A 17,953-nucleotide genomic window follows, 5' to 3' on the forward strand; every position below is an offset into this window, starting at 1 on the left:
CCTTGGCTAATCCCCTGTTCTCTGGCTGTTGCTCAAATGGGGCGGTGCAGCTCCCACTTCCATTGGACCCTCCACTTGAACTTCGAGATCTCTTAACGGATCAAACACATCGTAAGCTGGCATTATTTAATTCAATGGATGAAATGCTGACTGTCATCAGAAGGTAAGCTGCGACGGGAGCAGCTCCGAAATAATAATAATTCTCTTGCTTTCACCTCAATGGGTGTTGATAAGCAAGACATGCAAGTTTGGGGACCTCAAGGGATATACACCTTTCGTATTGGCGGACGAGCATACCACCAAATCGGGGCATTACTTCCTGAAGCTGGAGAACATCCCCGATTTGCTCAAGTTTTCCTGGTGGGTCTGTCTGAAGCAGAACAGGCTGCTCAGCGAAACATTCACATCCGAGGGAGAGGTGAAGAGGGTGTTCTAACCCGCCTGGCTCAGATGATAGAAAGGGTGAACCCATACTATGCTGCTTTCAAGACTTTTCGTGACCGTGACAGGGAATCTGAAGAGGACACACCAATTCTGTATCTTACGATTCTGAATCCTCTGCGAAACGACCCTCGCAGATATAACCGACCTACGTCAGATGAAGTTGCATGTGTATATGTTGCTGATGAAAATGAACCGTCCCCGGGTCGTCACATTCAAGTTTATTTGCGAGGCGGTGGGGTTCGCAACATTAGTGAACTCCACTCAGCATATCTTCCCCTGCACTTCACTCTTATATACCCACACGGAGAGCCGGGATGGCATCCAAGGATCCCTTTGGCTGGGCAACCACTGGGAGATGATGACGAGATTGGTGAGGGGGAAGATATTGAGGATGGAAATGCTGGAGATGGTGGATTGGTAGCTGAAGTAAGACGCTATGGGCGTGGAGGATCTAAGCGAGTGACTCAAGCACAATTTGCAACCTATTATCTCTTCAAACGATCGGGCAATTTCAACACCGCACTCTATTGTGGACGACTCTTTCAGGAGCTATTGGTGGATCAGTGGGCCCAGACCGAATCAAACCGTCTGCGATGGATCCGAGAGAATCAAACCACTCTCCGAGCTGAATCTTACAAGGGATTGGTGGATGCAGTTGATGCTGGGATTCCTTTGGTTGATGTAGGCAAAAAGGTGGTGCTCCCCTCAACATTTGCCGGTTCACCGCGTCAGATGCACGCCCTGTACCAGGACGCCATGGCTATTGTCTCACACGTGACAAAGCCTGACCTATTTGTAACGATCACATGCAATCCCACCTGGACGGAGATCACTCAAGAGTTGGAACCAGGACAGACCGCTCAAGACCGCCCTGACTTGGTCTCAAGAGTCTTTGCACTCAAGCTTGACGCCATGCTGCACGAGTTTTTTAAGTTGGGAGTATTGGGAAAGGTACGTTAATAGTATCTGCTAAAGGTGAAATTGCTGATGAGAAGGTGGTCGCAAGGATTTGGGTTATTGAGTTTCAGAAACGGGGGCTTCCACACTGTCATCTGCTCATGTGCCTTGCCCCAGATGACAAACCACGCACACCGGCCGATGTTGACAAGATTGTATGTGCTAAACTCCCCTGTGAGGAGACTCAGCCTGTGCTTTTCAAGGTTGTAACATCCTGTATGCTGCATACATGCAGTGATCGATGCCAAGCCCAGATGCGTCGTGATGGCCGATGTTCAAAGAAGTTCCCCTGGGCTTTTCAACCGGAGACAACAATGGAGCAAGATGGTTACCCTGTTTACCGAAGACGAGACAATGGGCGGTCATGGACCAAGAACCGCATTACATATACCAATCAGCATGTGGTTCCTTACAATCCGTATTTATCAGCTCGATTCAATGCACACATCAATGTAGAGGTTTGCACTTCAATCAGTGCAGTGAAGTATATGTTCAAATATGTTTACAAGGGACATGATCGAGCAAACGTGGCGGTTGTTCCCAATCAAGTGGATCTTGATGAGATCAACCGTTACATTGATGCACGCTGGGTTTCTGCGTCTGTGTCACGAACTACGTCGTGACACCTCGATTACTCCACCAACAATGACCCTCCTTTGGCCATCAAAACCCCATCACGCCTTAACCTCTTTACTCTACACGTAACTCAGGACTTCTGACACCAAGTACGGCGAAGTTAGACGGAGTTAGGCTAAGTAGGGACAATGGGAGCAGAAGTACGGCGAAGTTAGACGGAGTTAGGCTAAGTAGGAACAATGGAAGCAGAAGTGCGGCGATGTTAGGCGGAGTTAGGCTAAGTAGGGACAATGGGAGCAGAAGTGCGGCGATGTTAGGCGGAGTTAGTCGAAGGAGGAAGAGGATGGCCGAGGGCTCGGGGAAGTTGGACGAAGTGCGTTGAAGTACGTCAAAGCGCGAGAGGGTTGGATGAACGTCTAGGAGGAGTAGATAATATTAGCTGAGAAGATCGCTGAAGTTCTTCAGCGATCCTTGATTGTTGTCAGTAGTGAAAGACAGATAGAGATAGCTATAAATCAAGATACATCGCCATCAGTAGAACAAAACCCTAGTTAGAGTAACTACGCCGAAGTACGCCGTAGTTACACCCCTTTCGACGTCTGCGCCCTCCTGGTTGGGTGAGACATCGACTCAGAGCGTGAAGTTAGCCGAGGTTCGTCGACCGTCGGTCTATTAAGAAATAGTTGTTCGACGGTCGTGACAGTATCAAGGATCGCTCTTACCGACGACCCGTGCGAACCTCGGAGAAGTACAAAGATAATATGGAACCAGAAAGAAGAATTACACGAGGGATGAGTAGGGATGGAGACAGGATGGAGGAGAACGAGAGGAGAGCATTGGAGGAGCTTAGCAGAGCAATGGGGCAGGACCTTGGAGTGGAGGATAGTGTGGGGGGATCAATTCAAGGAGATGAGTTCGTTCCACCGGTGCCTTCTAACCCTCCTTCTCCTCCGTCTAATGCTCTCCCACCTGCGGGATCCCCACTTGGATCAGACCAAACCCCACGCCCAAGAGAAAACACTGGAAGTACGGCGAACTTGGGAGAAGAAGGAACACAAGGGGTGGTGTTGGCCTTGATGCAGATGGTGGCGAATATGAACAAAGACATGATGGAGGAGAGAAGGCGTAGGGAGGAATGGGAACAGAGAAGAGAAAGGGATACAGTGGGCGGGATTGCAGAAGGGATATCAGAAGGAGTGAGGTACGCCATGGGACGGCAAACTTCGGCGACCCCAAGCGTAGTGGGCGAACAACGGAAGGGGATAAAGCTACCTAACCCAGACCTCTGGAGAGGAGATCGGAACAAGTTAACCGCCTTTCTGTCTGAGTGCGACGTACATTTCGAATTGAACTCTCATCTTTTCCCCGACGACACTAAGAAAGTCTTTTTCATGATCTCTCATCTACGCGAAACACCTCTTCTTGCAGTGCAGCCCGATCTATCCAAAAGACCTCTTCCTGAGTACCTCACGACACACGATCAGTTCGTTAAGTACCTCAAGACTAACTTTGGTGATCCAGACGAAGAAGGAACTGCGGCCCGACAACTTAACGACCTCAAGCAAACCGGGTCTGCTTCGGACTACTTCTCCGCCTTCCAGCGACATGTTGCGATTCTTAAGTGGTCTGATGATGGAAACCTAGTTGACCGAGCCAAGAAAGGACTAAAATCGCACCTTCTAGATGAAATTGCAAGACACGGTAGATCGTTTGGGACTGTGAAAGAGCTATTGGAGTTTGTGATTCCCTTGGACAACCGCCTGTGGAGGAGACAAGTGGAGAAGGAGGCAGAGAGGAAAAGGGAAGGAGGGATAAGGACAACGACAGTGGTGGAAAGTCAGAGGACGGAGAAGAAAGAAGAGAAGAAATGGGAAAAGGGGCAACCTTCGGCGCAGGGTGGTGTCCAGGCGGCTATGATGTCGACGGTGGTAAAGAGTACACCACCAAACATCGACGAAGTTCGCCGAAGATGGCCTAGGCCGAGCTCCGATCTGAGGGAGACAAGGAGGAAGGAGGGGAAGTGTACCGAGTGTGGTGAAGCAGGACATTGGCTGAAGGAATGCCCTGTAAGGGAGGCTAAGGTTAAGGTTGGACTGTTGCCTCCATGGGGGGAGAAGTTCGGAGAACGTGGTGGAGGATCGGGAGGGAACGCAGTACCTCTCGGACAGAGGAGGAACTTGAATGCGGTTGGAGGAGAAGTAGATTTGGAAGAGGACCAGGGAAAAGAAGAGGACCTGTCGCAGTAGGCGAGGCTCGGCGGGTCCGCCATATTCTCTCGGCCACCATTCCCAAACCCATAAAAGAAACACAGCTGATGGAGCCAGAGGATTGTGAATACAAAAATACACCACTCAGTACCCCTTGTTCATGCAATGTCGATAATCATCTCCTCATCCCTTCCGTTTCCAGAGATCAACCTAAATCGGACATTTTCATTAATGGAATAAAGCTAACTACGCTCTGGGACACTGGAGCTACTTGTTCATATATAAGCCCTAAGGCAGCAGCGAAGATAGGTGTAGAAAAGAGGCGATATCAGGTGAGCGTACCCGTTCACATGTTCGACGGCTCGGTGAGTGTCGCTGGACCCATCACCGAGTTTGTCGAAGTCGGATTTAGTTTGACGAAGGACGCCGAAGTGCGATCTGTTTGTCTCGATGTAACAACGCTCTGCGACGCAGATGTTGTGATAGGGTGGGATTGGATGAGGAAGGAAGGGGTTGTCCTTGATGGAAGAGACAACTCGGTGAAATTTCCCATCCCAACCCCACCAAGTGCGGCGAAGTTAGCGGCCATAGGGCTGCCGACTCTGACGGACGCGATAGACCTCCGCGGCAAAGATGAGCTTGAAGAGCTGAGCCCGGAGGAACAAGACGAGTTGTTCCAGGTAGTTCCTGAACAATACCACCAGTACATTGACGTTTTTAATCCGAAGAAGGGAGGAGAGACCCTTCCCCCTTCAAGGTCCTACGATTTGAAGTTTGAGCTTAAGGAGGGGGCGAACCTTAAGGTCGCCTCCCTCTATGCTCAAGGAGAAGATCAGAGACGCGCGCTGAGAGACATACTAGATCGCGAAATCGCCGCTGGCCGAATTCGGGCAAGTAACTCGCCATACGGCTCACCAATGTTTATGATACCGAAGAAAGCCGAAGGACAATGGCGAATGGTCATCGACTATCGAAAACTGAACGAAGCGACCATACCAGATGCCTACCCTCTCCCTCTAATAGGTCAAATTACCGAAGAACTTGGAAAAGCAAGGTATTTCAGCAAACTAGATCTAATTGGAGCATACCAATTGTTGAGGGTGACAGAGGGACATGAACACCTGACGGCGTTCAGGACACAGTATGGTATGTTTGAATCTCTGGTTGTTCGTGATGGGCTGCGAAACGCCCCCGCGGTCTTCCAACACTTCCTAAATGAGGTGTTTAGAGAGCTACTAGGGAATGGAGTCGTGGTCTACATTGACGATATCCTCATTTATGGGAATACGTTGGAGGAATTACGAGGAACTACGGCGAAGGTCTTTGAGGTACTGCGGAAGGCGAGCCTGTACGTGAAAGCTAGTAAGTGCGAGTTCGAAAGAGATTCGGTGGTGTTTCTGGGTTTCGTGGTATCCTCTAAAGGTGTATCGGTGAACCCAGAATACATTGATGCCATCACTTCCTTCCCACGTCCTAAGAATCTACGAGAGTCAAGGGGATTCATTGGAGTTGTAAGCTATTACAGGCGCTTTGTCCCCAACTTCTCGAAGATTGCTAGACCTATCAATGACTTGACAAGGAAGGAGGTACCATTTGTATGGGGAGTCGAACAGGAGTCAGCCTTCAAAGAGTTGAAGGCTAGGATGTGTACTGCGCCGGTATTAGCCCATTTTGACCCTACATTGAAGACGATATTACAGACAGATGCGTCGTTCTTCGGCTGGGGGTTCATAATTTCGCAGATCAACACGGCTGGTCAAGAACACCCGGTAGCTATTGAGTCTGGTGCTTTCAACACAGCTCAGCTGAATTATACGGTAGGAGAAAAGGAGTTCCTCGCTGTAGTGGAGGGTTTCAGAAGAAGGAGACACTTATTATTGCAGGTAGAAACCACAGTACTTACCGACCATCTAAACCTTACCTACTGGATGGAGCCGAAACAACTCAGTCCTCGGCAAGGTAGGTGGGTAGAGGAGCTAGCTAACTTCAGGTTTAAAATGGTTTATCGGCCAGGAACCCAGGCAAGTCTTCCAGATGGATTATCTAGACGGGCGGACTATCATTCCGGGAAAGGAAGTACCATGGTACAAGAGAGCAACCTTATCCAAGGTCTGCCGAAGTTCGACGAAGTTGACGCCACCACGTCGGAGTTGCGTCACCTCCTTCGAGCATTGCAAGGGACAAGGGAGGTAAAGGAAAATGATCTTGTGGACCCTATGGATCTAGTACTTGGAGTTCAGGAGGACGAAGACATAGAAGGGGTCAGAGAAGAATTATTAGGAGTCGTTTGCGCTGAGTGTTCTCATCCTACGTGTAACGATAACGTGCAGGAACCAGGATCAATCACCGAACTACGCCGTAGTTCGCGGTCTCCTCTAATCCTTCGTGGGGGGTGGAACTCAAGAGGTTTCCTCACATTCGACGATCGCATTTATGTGCCGAACTACGCCGATGCTCGGCTGAAGATCATGAAAATGCGACATGACTCGGCCTTAGCTGGTCACCCAGGTTCAGCGAAGACCCTTGAGCTAGTTCTAAGGGACTATGTCTGGATTGGAGTAAGGAAGGATGTTGAGGACTACATCGCTGGATGCGCGGTATGTCAGAGGGCAAAGACTAACAGACAGAAACCCCATGGAGAGCTTAAACCACTGGAGGTAGCTACGAAACCTTGGTCTAGCATCTCGATGGATTTTATCGAGGAGCTGCCAAATTCCCATGGATATAACTCCATCCTGGTAGTGGTGGATCGGTTGACCAAATGGGCCATTTTTATCCCGACTACGACGAAGTTAACCGCAGCCGGCCTATCAGAGTTGATATTGGACTATGTGGTGGCCCAGCATGGGTTGCCAGAGAATATAGTATCGGACAGGGGATCGAAGTTTACCTCCAAGTTCTGGAAGAATTTGACCGATAGTCTCGGAATAAGACTACATCTCTCTACTGCATATCATCCACAGACTGACGGACAGACCGAACGAACCAACCAGTCTTTGGAACTGTATCTTCGAATCTTCACCTCCTATCAGCAGAACGACTGGTCAAAGCTACTCGCTCGAGCTAGCTTTGCTTACAACAACACCCAGCACTCTGCGATAAACAAAACCCCATTCTATGCGAACTATGGATATCACCCTCGTTGGGCTGAAGAGATAAAGGCTAGCGAGGTCGAAGTGCCCGCTGCTACGGTGGTGGTAAAAGACTTGACTGAAATACACAAAGATTGTATCGAAGGAATTGAGAAAGCTAATGAGAAGTACGCCGAAGGATACAATAGGAAACACCGGACTACGCCGAACTTCGCGGAAGGAGACCTAGTGATGCTGTCGTTAGAGAATATTAAGACGAAGAGACCAATGAAGAAGTTAGATGTTAAGCAAAGTGGGCCGTACAAGGTAGTACGGCAGGTAGGTTCTCATGCTTGTAAATTGGAATTACCAGGAACGATGGCAGGTATCCATGATGTATTCCATGTCTCCTTGCTCCGTCCTTATCACCCTCCAATATTTCCTGGTCAGCAAGCTGAGCCACCTGGGCCAGTAGAAGTAGACAATGTGGGAGAGTCTTGGGAGGTAAAGGATATTGTGGACTCTAGAGTAAATAAGAGGTCAGGAAAGTTAGAGTACTTGGTGGAGTGGTTAGGTTACGAAGGAACAGACGATTCAGTATCATGGGAACCAGTGGAGAACGTCGATGGAGCTGATGACATATTGGCGAAGTTCCACGAACTTCACCCTACTAAGCCGAAAGAAGGGCGACTGCGAAGGGCTAGGAGATAGAACGTACTGCATACAACATAGGATTACAGCTACGTACCGCTCACTTGTCCTTACTCTTACCCTTACCTTTTCCTTTTCCTTTCTCCTTCGAACTACTCGGTCCCGCGGGATTGGTGTGGAGGCTACCGATGACCGAAGGTAGATCGAGAGTCTCAGACGGGAACGCAGTAGAGAGAGAAGCATTCCATGCCCGATTCATAGCCCCGAAGAAGTCACCGAAGTCCTGGACATCTCGAGCAGCTTGCATGCTCGGAGTCCTCCACAGAGAACGTATGGTCCGTAGACACTCGAAGGGAAGACTGAGGAGGTCGAGAGCAGCCTGGGCGGAAGCTGGGACACGAGAACTACTACGGCGACCTAACCAGTCAAGGGACGGTGGTGGCTCATACGCCATAGGAGTGACTAGGAAGGGGGTGTCGAACAATCTTCGGCGAACATCGGCTATCTCAGTAAGGCTTCGGCGAGAGACGTCCGCTAACCTCGTCCTTGCTTCGTCGTCCAGAGCCCCAGTGTTGACTACATCTACTAACGCCGCAGTAAGATTGTTTAAAGCGTTAGCTTGACGAGAAGAGAAGTCAAGCAGGAGAGATGTATCATTTCGGGCGGCCTCGAGCTGAGTAGTGAGACCGAGGACGAGAGAACGATAAGTGGCGAATTCCTTTTCGTCCTCAGGAATACGGACGTCCAGGGAGATACGAGGGTGGACGAGGGACAACCGGGGAGCAGAGGGACCAGCACGCTGAGTATCTTCACCTTCCACATCACCATCATTGAAGGCAACCTCCTTCTCTTTAGATTTCCCTTTTGATTTCTTTAAAGAAGACTTCGGTGTCTTCTGGGAAGCAGAGGGAGGGGTGACGGGAGGGGCCGCCGAAGCGGCCGGAGGAACAGAAGGACGCCGACTTCGGGTGCTGTGAGCCGGAGGAGAAGCTACCACTGGAGAGGACGGACGTGGCGCCGAAGGACGAGAGGCCGAAGGACGGGAGGCCGAAGGAGCAGAGGCCGAAGGAGCAGAGGCCGAAGGAGCAGAGGCCGAAGGACGACGGCGACGGAGGCGACGGGCGGAGGTCCGGCGAAGTACGGCGAACCGACCGGAGAGACGAAGGAGGTACCCGCGAACGGGGGACAGACGCTGGAGTCTGAGGAGGGGGGAAAGGCGAAGAGTCGGAGGGACGGGGCGGGATGTCCCGAGCAGAGGAGACGGGACAGAAGGAGCAGGGGCCAGACGTGCATGAAGCACAACGGAGGGCTTTGTTGTGTGGCCTGACTGCCTTGAGACAGGGCCAGTTTGGACGATTATACGTGATAATCTCACGTCTACTAATTAGCAGGAGTAACTTCGGCGTAGAACGAATAGGTGGACTCACCGGCAACGATCACACGCTTCGTCAACACCAACCGCGATCCAACGACCAGGCTCAGACTTCATCTTCTCCCACAAGTACTCTTCTTCCCGCAGTGATCTCTTCACCCGTTTGGGCGAAGGCTCCCCTCTGGGAGAAGGGGGGGGAGCAGCGACGGGGGCGGCGGCAGCAGGACCGGCGGCGGCGGCGGCGGGGGCGGCAGAGCGGGCGATGGCGGCGGCAGGGCGGGCGGGGGCAGCAGCGGCGGCAGCGGCGATGGCGTTGGGGGGGGGGAGAAGCCCGGAAGAGGAAGAAGAAGAGGAAGAAGAAGAAGAGGAGAGGGAACGGCGTCGTTTCTGGCCCACAATTTGAGCAGGGGGAGGGGCAGGAGCGGCTGCGAGTTAGCAATGTCTTGGAGAGCTAAAGAACAGATAAACAAGGCCAAGTTCGGCGAAGGTGTGAGAGGTTGGACGAAGAACTCACGCTCAGGACTATCTACGTTGTTGTCCTCTACACTAATCACCTCCACATCATCATCCGGGTATTCTTCTAACTCGCTTTCACCCTCACTATCGATCCTACCCTCCCCATCATCATCATCCTCACTTTCTTCGGTGTCGGGTCGATCACCCGACTCCGAGCCCCCACTGAGCGAGTCCTGGTCGGAGGAGGACGGAGACTCACCAGGACGAAAGGCGGGCGTCCTACGGCGAGGAGTGGCGGCAGGAGGAGGCCCTCCAGGAGAACCCGTTACGGGGACGGGAGAACCAGCGGAGGGAGAGGCGGAGCGAGGGGGCGGGGCAGCGCCAGACGGCTCCCCCAGAGAGAGAGTGCCGAGGCCGAGGGAGGAGACTTGGCGAGATCTGTCGCCGAAAGAAACTGAACATCAGCCAAGTTCGGCGAGGTAGGGTGAGTATCGATGAAAACTCGATGAAAACTCACGAGCAGATGACACCATACCACCAAAGTTCCTCATGGCGGCGAAAGGGCTGGGTGTAGGAGTAGAAGGGGCCATGACGTTAAGATATTTAAAAGAGAATAAAACTCGAGGCGATGATTCAAGGTAACAAATCTGTTTTCTAGGTAAGAGAGATAGAAAGTTTTGAAAGCAGATGGGAAAAAGAGAGAAGCTCGACGAACTGCTCAGTATTTAGTATAATCAAACCTAACCCCTCGTCGTCAACATGCAGCAAACTTCGCGTTTCATCAACAAAAGGCATCGCAGGGACGATCAAAATTCCCACGCTATAGTGTCTCATCTCAATATAAGCGAGGGTTACTTCGACAAACAACGGTGTTGTTCGGCTGCCATTCAGGAAGCGTGTCTCACCTACAAAAGACACAGGGCTTCTTACGGCAAACCTCGACGAAGTTAGGGGAGTCTCATTGTCGGGTTCTGGAGTGAAAGGAGGCCCAACTACGAAGTGCGGCGCAAAGAGCAGAAGAGTGAAGGTTGGTCGTGGGGAGGGAGAGAATGGGGGTACTACGCTGCTAAGTTCTCTTGCCACGACAGAGGTGTAATCGCTCACGAGGACGTTCACGGCTAAAGAAGGGGGCGACTGTCACGAACTACGTCGTGACACCTCGATTACTCCACCAACAATGACCCTCCTTTGGCCATCAAAACCCCATCACGCCTTAACCTCTTTACTCTACACGTAACTCAGGACTTCTGACACCAAGTACGGCGAAGTTAGACGGAGTTAGGCTAAGTAGGGACAATGGGAGCAGAAGTACGGCGAAGTTAGACGGAGTTAGGCTAAGTAGGAACAATGGAAGCAGAAGTGCGGCGATGTTAGGCGGAGTTAGGCTAAGTAGGGACAATGGGAGCAGAAGTGCGGCGATGTTAGGCGGAGTTAGTCGAAGGAGGAAGAGGATGGCCGAGGGCTCGGGGAAGTTGGACGAAGTGCGTTGAAGTACGTCAAAGCGCGAGAGGGTTGGATGAACGTCTAGGAGGAGTAGATAATATTAGCTGAGAAGATCGCTGAAGTTCTTCAGCGATCCTTGATTGTTGTCAGTAGTGAAAGACAGATAGAGATAGCTATAAATCAAGATACATCGCCATCAGTAGAACAAAACCCTAGTTAGAGTAACTACGCCGAAGTACGCCGTAGTTACACCCCTTTCGACGTCTGCGCCCTCCTGGTTGGGTGAGACATCGACTCAGAGCGTGAAGTTAGCCGAGGTTCGTCGACCGTCGGTCTATTAAGAAATAGTTGTTCGACGGTCGTGACAGTCTGAAGGTGAGTCATAATAGAATTTTACTGCTCAGCTAATGTTTTAACAGCTGTTTGGCGACTAAGTGGTAATCCCATGCATGGCCACTTCCCTCCGGTGGAGCGTCTTCAGCTCCATCTTCCAGACGAAGATCAAGTGCAGTTTGTACCTGAAGACGAACGTGCAAATCTACCAGAGGAACTTCAGCGCAACAGCCGGTTATTGGGGTATTTCAAAGCTTGCGAGACCTATTCAGAGTTACTCCGTGACAAGATATATGCCGATGTACCCGAGTTACTCTGTTGGCACACCAAGGAACGTGCTTGGAAGCCTCGGAAACGTGGAACAGCTATCGGGAGAGTGTATTTTGCCGGTCCTCAATCTGGGGAGCTCTATTATCTGCGACTTCTGCTCTATCATGTTCCCTGCCCAACATCTTTTGAAAGTCTCCGTTCCGTTGATCATACTCTGCATCCGACCTTTCGAGCCGCCTGTGTTGCCCTTGGCCTACTTGATGACGACCGTGATCTTGATGAATGCCTTACCCAAGCTGCAACATATGCCTCTGGATCTCAGCTACGTCGACTATTTGTGATCATTTTGGTAGAAAATCAACCCTCCAGCCCGGCGGACCTGTGGGAGACACACTCAATGGCGTTGAGTGATGATTGTGTTCACATGCTTCGGCAGAAGGGATGGATGGAGAACCCAAGTGTGGAGGAGCGGCTCTCCTACGCGTTACATCTCCTGGGGGGTTTGCTTGAAGAGAGGGGGAAGAGTCTGGCTGGGTGTTATCTACCTGAACCAACAATTGTGTTTCCGGAAGACAATGATAGCCGCATCATAAACGAGGAATTAGCTTACAACATGCGAGAATTGCAGCAGACCAGCACCCTCAACATGGCCCTTGCAAATCCAGAACAACAGGCAGTCATCAACGATGTAGTTCAGGCAACCAGGGCTCGGACATCCGTGTGCTTTTTCCTTGATGGTCCAGGTGGTTGTGGCAAGACATTTGTGGAGAATACGGTAGCAGCGGTTTTGCGAGGGGAAGGTGACATTGTCTTGATGGTTGGATCTTCAGGTATATGTGCAATCCTTCTAAAGGGTGGCCGTACAGGTGAGCCGTGTTGATTTCCTTGAGTGCAGAGTTGACACACAGCCCATTCCCGGTTCAAAATTCCAATCGACATTCATGGCGACTCCCAGTGCAGCATCTCAAAACAGAGTGAACTTGCAAAGCTATTCTTGCGTACCAGGCTGATCATATGGGATGAGGCGCCCATGCAGCATCGACACTGTGCAGAGGCAGTAGAACGCATGCTTCGGGATGTGCGGGGATCTGAAGAGCCATTTGGAGGGGTGGTAGTGGTATTTGCAGGAGACTTTCGACAATGTTTGCCGGTGGTGCCAAAAGGGAGTCAAGCACAGATCAAGAGCGCATGTTTGACCAGCTCACGTCTGTGGCAGAAGGTAAAACGGCTCAAACTTACTATCAACATGCGGCTTCAGAGTGCAGAGATGTCTGATATTGAGAGGGAGGAAGCAAGTGGGTTTGCAGAGTGGCTTCTCAGGGTAGAGGATGGTTTGGTAGATGGGGAACAGTCAGACGCTTTGAGAATACCTCTGGAATTGCAGGTGGAGTCAACAAATGAGTTGCTGCAGCATGTCTATCCCAACCTGGCTCAGAGCTTTCCGACAACAGAAGCTGCTCTTCAGTACTTTGCAGACCGTGCAGTTCTTGCTCCAACCAACACCGAAGTTGATGAGTTGAACAAGACCCTCCTTGGCCAGCTTAGTGGGGAATCTCGGACGTACCTCAGTGCAGATTGGATCGTGGAGAATGACGGTATTTCGAACCCGCGTGCTCAACCCTTGAATCAGCAACTCTGGCCAATTGAATATCTCAACTCAATCACAATTGGCGGATTCCCTCTTCACAAGACAGTTGTAAAAGTTGGGGGAACAGTTCTTCTACTGCGTAACTTGGATCCAGCTGCAGGTCTTTGCAACGGTACTCGGATCTATGTGACACGTCTTCTACCAAATGTTATTGAGGGGTGCATTCTTGGGGGCGACTTCCATTCGAATAAGTGTTTCATCCCGCGTATCAAACTCAACACAGCAAAATCCTCTAACCTACCTTTCACCTTGCGTCGTAGTCAATTTCCCATACGAGTCGGTCTTGCTCTCACAATTAACAAGGCACAAGGGCAATCTCTCGCAACAGTCGGCTTATGTCTCTCAAAGCCGGTATTTACCCATGGTCAGCTGTATGTTGGTCTCTCTCGGGCACGCTTCAAGAACGGTCTCAAGGTTTTGCTGGAGGATTCAGAGGAGGGGAGAAGAGGTGAGACAAAGAATATTGTGTATAAGGATGTGCTCTTGGCAGCCAGGGCTGCTTAATATGTAATGTGTATAGGTTTGCAGTTTAGATTAGACTTATAGTGTGTAGTGTATAAAGTGTAAGTAGCCCCCACATGTGGGGAACTGGGGCGTAGAGGGGTGAATTGTAGTGTCTGGGTGGGGGGGAACTGGGGCGTATGCTATGCATGAACTTAGAGAAATTCGATCTGCATGGTTCAACTAGAGAACTGGGGCATACACTAAATTCATCTTAACCATCTGCAGTTGCTCCCGTGAATTTCACGGGTTGGAACACTAGTCTACTTACAATAACAGATTTACCCTCGAGATAAACCACGTGGAGACAAACCACGTGGGGTGCGGCGAGGCCCGCAGGGTCAAAGCGAGACGATAGGGGGAGGGGGAGAGAGAGAGAGAGAGAGAGAGAGAGAGAGAGAGAGAGACTAGAGAGAGAGAGACTAGATGTTCACAGTTGCACAAGTGAAAAGTGCGGGTGAGAGAGAAGAGAGGAAGAGAATCCAAGGGTCCACAAAGTCAGCTCGAGAGGCGAGAGACCGGGCCTGTCAATTTGACAGGTTGGCACGCTAGTATTAACGAAAAAGAAATCATTAATGTCTACAGATCTACAATCTATCATCTACGAAAAATACAGCTGAGCAACCCAATACCCAAAATGACAATTCACAGCTATAGATAATTTTGATAGTTCTTGCCGACCAATAAATAATGAACTTTTCAAATTACCAGTGAGGTGGGGGAAAGTTCTTTTCTAGGGGAGATGAGAAAGAGAAAATGTAATCAGACAGAATGTGAAGCTTGAATTGCCGGTCGGGTCCGGACAAAATCAACGGCATTGCGAAGTTGTTCGAGGAAGATGAACATGCAAATTGTATTTGGAGTCAGACGAACTGTTCATTAGCCCACACTTACCTATCTTTCACCTTTTGCCTGCCCCCTCACGTTAGAGTCACAGCCGTCAATCACAGAGCATGTGCTTTGGACGAATATCGTTCGATTGTGGCATGGGGTATGACATGAAGATGGAGAGGAAAAGAGGTGTGACTTGTACTCACTCCACGCTGGTAACCAGCCCTTAAACATTACTCTCGGACCTTCATGTGTCAAAGCTTCCACTAACAAAGCCACTGGACCTCGACCACAATGAGCATTCATAACCCTACTCCGGAGAACATCGGCGGGAGCACAGATAGTAGTTGCTACTGTTCCTGAGAAAGCGGAGGCGACAAAGTGAAGTGGGATACCGTTGGTCATGAGGGATTGTGATAGGAGAAGATCCTTGAAGAAATCGTATGAAACGAGTTGGGATGCGTTCATTAACGTTGCACGGATCTTTCATTTAGCAAAGAGACAGTTTTTTCTATACTTTTGACGAAATGACCTCCATCCCACCCCCTTTCACCTCAAGATATACATACACCTATGAATCGAATGGGCGGACACAGAAAGACGTCGGTTGGTGTTATATGAACTTCCCGACACAGGATATGGACTTTCTTCAATCCGGATCAAGGTTCATCATCGCAGGATAGAGAGAGTGGATGTTATAAGATATTGAAGTGTAGAATGCGGTGAGAAAGACACCAGAAACAACTCACTGTATTAGGGACCAAACCACGAGCCAAACTACCCACCCCGCCTTCCGACACCATCCGCCATAATCCATGTAACGCATTTCTGTAGTGCACCCTCTGCTCTGGCGGTTTGGTAGGATCCGCCACCATTCTCACTAATATGATATCTCCTTATCAGTTCCACTCCCAACATTACTTTGCACCTCACTCACCTGCTGGATTACCCGCTATCCCTCCTAACGCTCCAGCACCACTTGCACACAAAACCAACTCGCTAGTCCTCAATTTCCTCCGACCTGAAGTCTCAGCACTTGGTCTGATTCCAGGAAAGAGCTTACCTCCATTTGACACGGACGATTTCAGAGCTTCATACGCCCCCAAACGTGTGACGCTATATGTCATCTGTCGGAAGATGCTCGCTGTTAGACCTATGTACAATCCTCTAGGACCTTCCAATCAGCTAGGTATAAGGCAAAGGTACAGGCGAATTGAATCAGAGCTCACCTGCTTGATGTACGACTTCCCGAGCAGCTGTGAGAACTCCTGTTCGAGCAGTTGTAGTTTGCATCCGACTGAGCTATCAGTCATCAAATTGCTATGAGGAAAAAGTACAACTTACACTCTCAAAACGTCCAAGGGGTGAGTACAACATGCAGCCACTGATCGGATCAGTCACTTTTTTCGGCCCGGTTTGATCATCTAATTTCTCTCCCCGTTATGACATCCCCGAAGCCGGTGACATCTCAGCAAAGACCGACCTCAAAGTCGGATAGAGATGACAGGACTTCTATGAATGTGTAGTGGATGGTGACCAGAAAGAGATACTCACTAGAGGCAGCAGCACCTGTTACCGAACGGCCGGACCGGGATGGCCGAGAACGACAAGCATATGGAGCAGTAAGACGAACGTGGGGGAGGATGATCAGTGGGGGGGCATAAGCGTAGAGAAGATTTTGAAAGCATGGCGTCAATGATAAAATCCTATGTCATAATTCAAAGACCCACCTCCAAGCCTAGTCGCATAAGTATTTCGAATGACGAGAGGAATGAAGGACTCACCAGAAGGGATATTTTGGAGAGCTTGACATGGTCTTTCCAATATATTTGAGTCGAATTTTTTTCTCAACTCGTAGAAACACAGAAGAGGCCCTATCGCCTCGTCTATTAAGTCGTCGTCAGCAGTGAACAATGACGTCTGATATTCCCAGACACAATGTTGAGATGAAGTATTGTAGAAGTCGTAGGAGCGGAGTTGTAAGCGGTGGATTTTTGTTGAAAAAGAAAATTCGGTCAGAGCCGAAGATGGCCGATCTGCCTTTCAGCCGGACACGGACATCAGATACATCTCCGCCTCCTCCCCCCACCATCACCCAACCCCTCTACAGTATGCTTTTGTTGATGCCTCGACTTCTGGCGATCGCGAGGGGTGGGAGAGACATCATGTCCATCTTGAACACTTTAGACAGCTATGTGAGGTCATTAGCACAGCCAATCCATCCATACTTTCCCATCGCCCCCCTCGACATCTTCGGAGCGATGCGTCTGTCTTCCGTCGTGGACTGGTATGCCAGAGGAGTATTCGATGCCACTCCCAATGATGGTGAAAAGACCAATCAAAGTTTCAAAAGAGAACAAAAGTCGAGAGCAAGTCTCTTACAAGAGCTGACAGGGATCATGGTGATTGTATTTGGCGGTGAGACTTTTCTAGGTAAGTCACATTCGTTTCCCCTGACGTTGATTGTCCTACAAGATTGATTGCTGATGGACAGGTCTCTGTACCGGTACCCCACCTTCTTGGCTTCTTTCACCCAAAATCCCTCTTCTCTTTAGCTTGATACACATCTTACAAACACGTACACCTCTCCGACGACTCCTGCCCCCGACACCTTCTCTCACTTGGGAATTACCTATCGCCATACCTGACGCTATGAGTCGTACCCTTCTCCTCACGCGATTTTCCATCGTTCCCCTTTTACATTCTCACCCTCTACCTGCCACACCAACTACCTTACTGCTCGTACCGTTCATACTCGCCGTACCCTTCGCAGCGATTGTATTCACCGGTCTAAACTTTTTCTCTCCAACTCCCACTTGGACCGCCCCTGTCGAATTACGACCGAAAGGATGGATGATCATGGATATGTGGGGTGCGATTCTCATTCCTACTGTCTTCCTATTTCTTATTGGACCTGTACAAGGGTGGAATTATGGACTAGGAATGAGAGAAGACGAAGGGACGATCGTTTGCATGATGTTACTAGCTACGCTGGGTATCGCTCGCGCTTTGGTCAACCTCGGGCCCTCGAAGGAAGCCTGGAGAAGTATGTTGGGTTCATCATACACTCGTACCAAGACCGAAATCTTAAAGTCTAAGAAAGAATTGTAGTTTGGGAGAAACCATGAACATGGTAGATGAATGGTTGAGATTCAAATTACCGGCGGCAATGGGGACCCCGGGTGTTATCGGG

General features: G+C 50.1%; 4 protein-coding genes across 4 annotated transcripts; 2 read left to right on the forward strand and 2 right to left on the reverse strand.

Annotated features, from left to right (window-relative positions):
* Positions 1 to 450: 450 nt before the first annotated feature.
* Positions 451 to 2,024, forward strand: TREMEDRAFT_27051 (uncharacterized protein; the record flags this gene model as incomplete). Its single annotated transcript, XM_007002232.1, has 3 exons — positions 451 to 1,395; positions 1,437 to 1,544; positions 1,590 to 2,024. The coding sequence occupies 3 exons, from the start codon at positions 451 to 453 to the stop codon at positions 2,022 to 2,024; spliced, it is 1,488 nt and encodes a 495-aa protein (XP_007002294.1).
* Positions 2,025 to 8,006: 5,982 nt separating this feature from the next.
* Positions 8,007 to 10,324, reverse strand: TREMEDRAFT_60152 (uncharacterized protein; the record flags this gene model as incomplete). The annotated part of the gene is made up of 4 exons (XM_007002672.1): positions 8,007 to 9,237; positions 9,334 to 9,703; positions 9,793 to 10,188; positions 10,252 to 10,324. The coding sequence occupies 4 exons, from the start codon at positions 10,322 to 10,324 to the stop codon at positions 8,007 to 8,009; spliced, it is 2,070 nt and encodes a 689-aa protein (XP_007002734.1).
* Positions 10,325 to 14,691: 4,367 nt separating this feature from the next.
* On the reverse strand, positions 14,692 to 15,941 carry TREMEDRAFT_27108 (uncharacterized protein; the record flags this gene model as incomplete). Its single annotated transcript, XM_007002241.1, has 5 exons — positions 14,692 to 14,801; positions 14,967 to 15,243; positions 15,510 to 15,655; positions 15,698 to 15,781; positions 15,824 to 15,941. Coding segments are annotated over 5 exons (735 nt in total), but the record flags the coding sequence as incomplete, so codon positions are not given.
* Positions 15,942 to 16,925: 984 nt separating this feature from the next.
* TREMEDRAFT_60155 (uncharacterized protein) lies at positions 16,926 to 17,871 on the forward strand (the record flags this gene model as incomplete). The annotated part of the gene is made up of 2 exons (XM_007002673.1): positions 16,926 to 17,193; positions 17,255 to 17,871. The coding sequence occupies 2 exons, from the start codon at positions 16,926 to 16,928 to the stop codon at positions 17,869 to 17,871; spliced, it is 885 nt and encodes a 294-aa protein (XP_007002735.1).
* Between the last annotated feature and the right edge of the window lie 82 nt (positions 17,872 to 17,953).

The sequence above is a fragment of the Tremella mesenterica genome, assembly GCF_000271645.1.
Source record: "Tremella mesenterica DSM 1558 unplaced genomic scaffold TREMEscaffold_2, whole genome shotgun sequence".
In the NCBI taxonomy this organism is placed as follows: domain Eukaryota; kingdom Fungi; phylum Basidiomycota; class Tremellomycetes; order Tremellales; family Tremellaceae; genus Tremella; species Tremella mesenterica.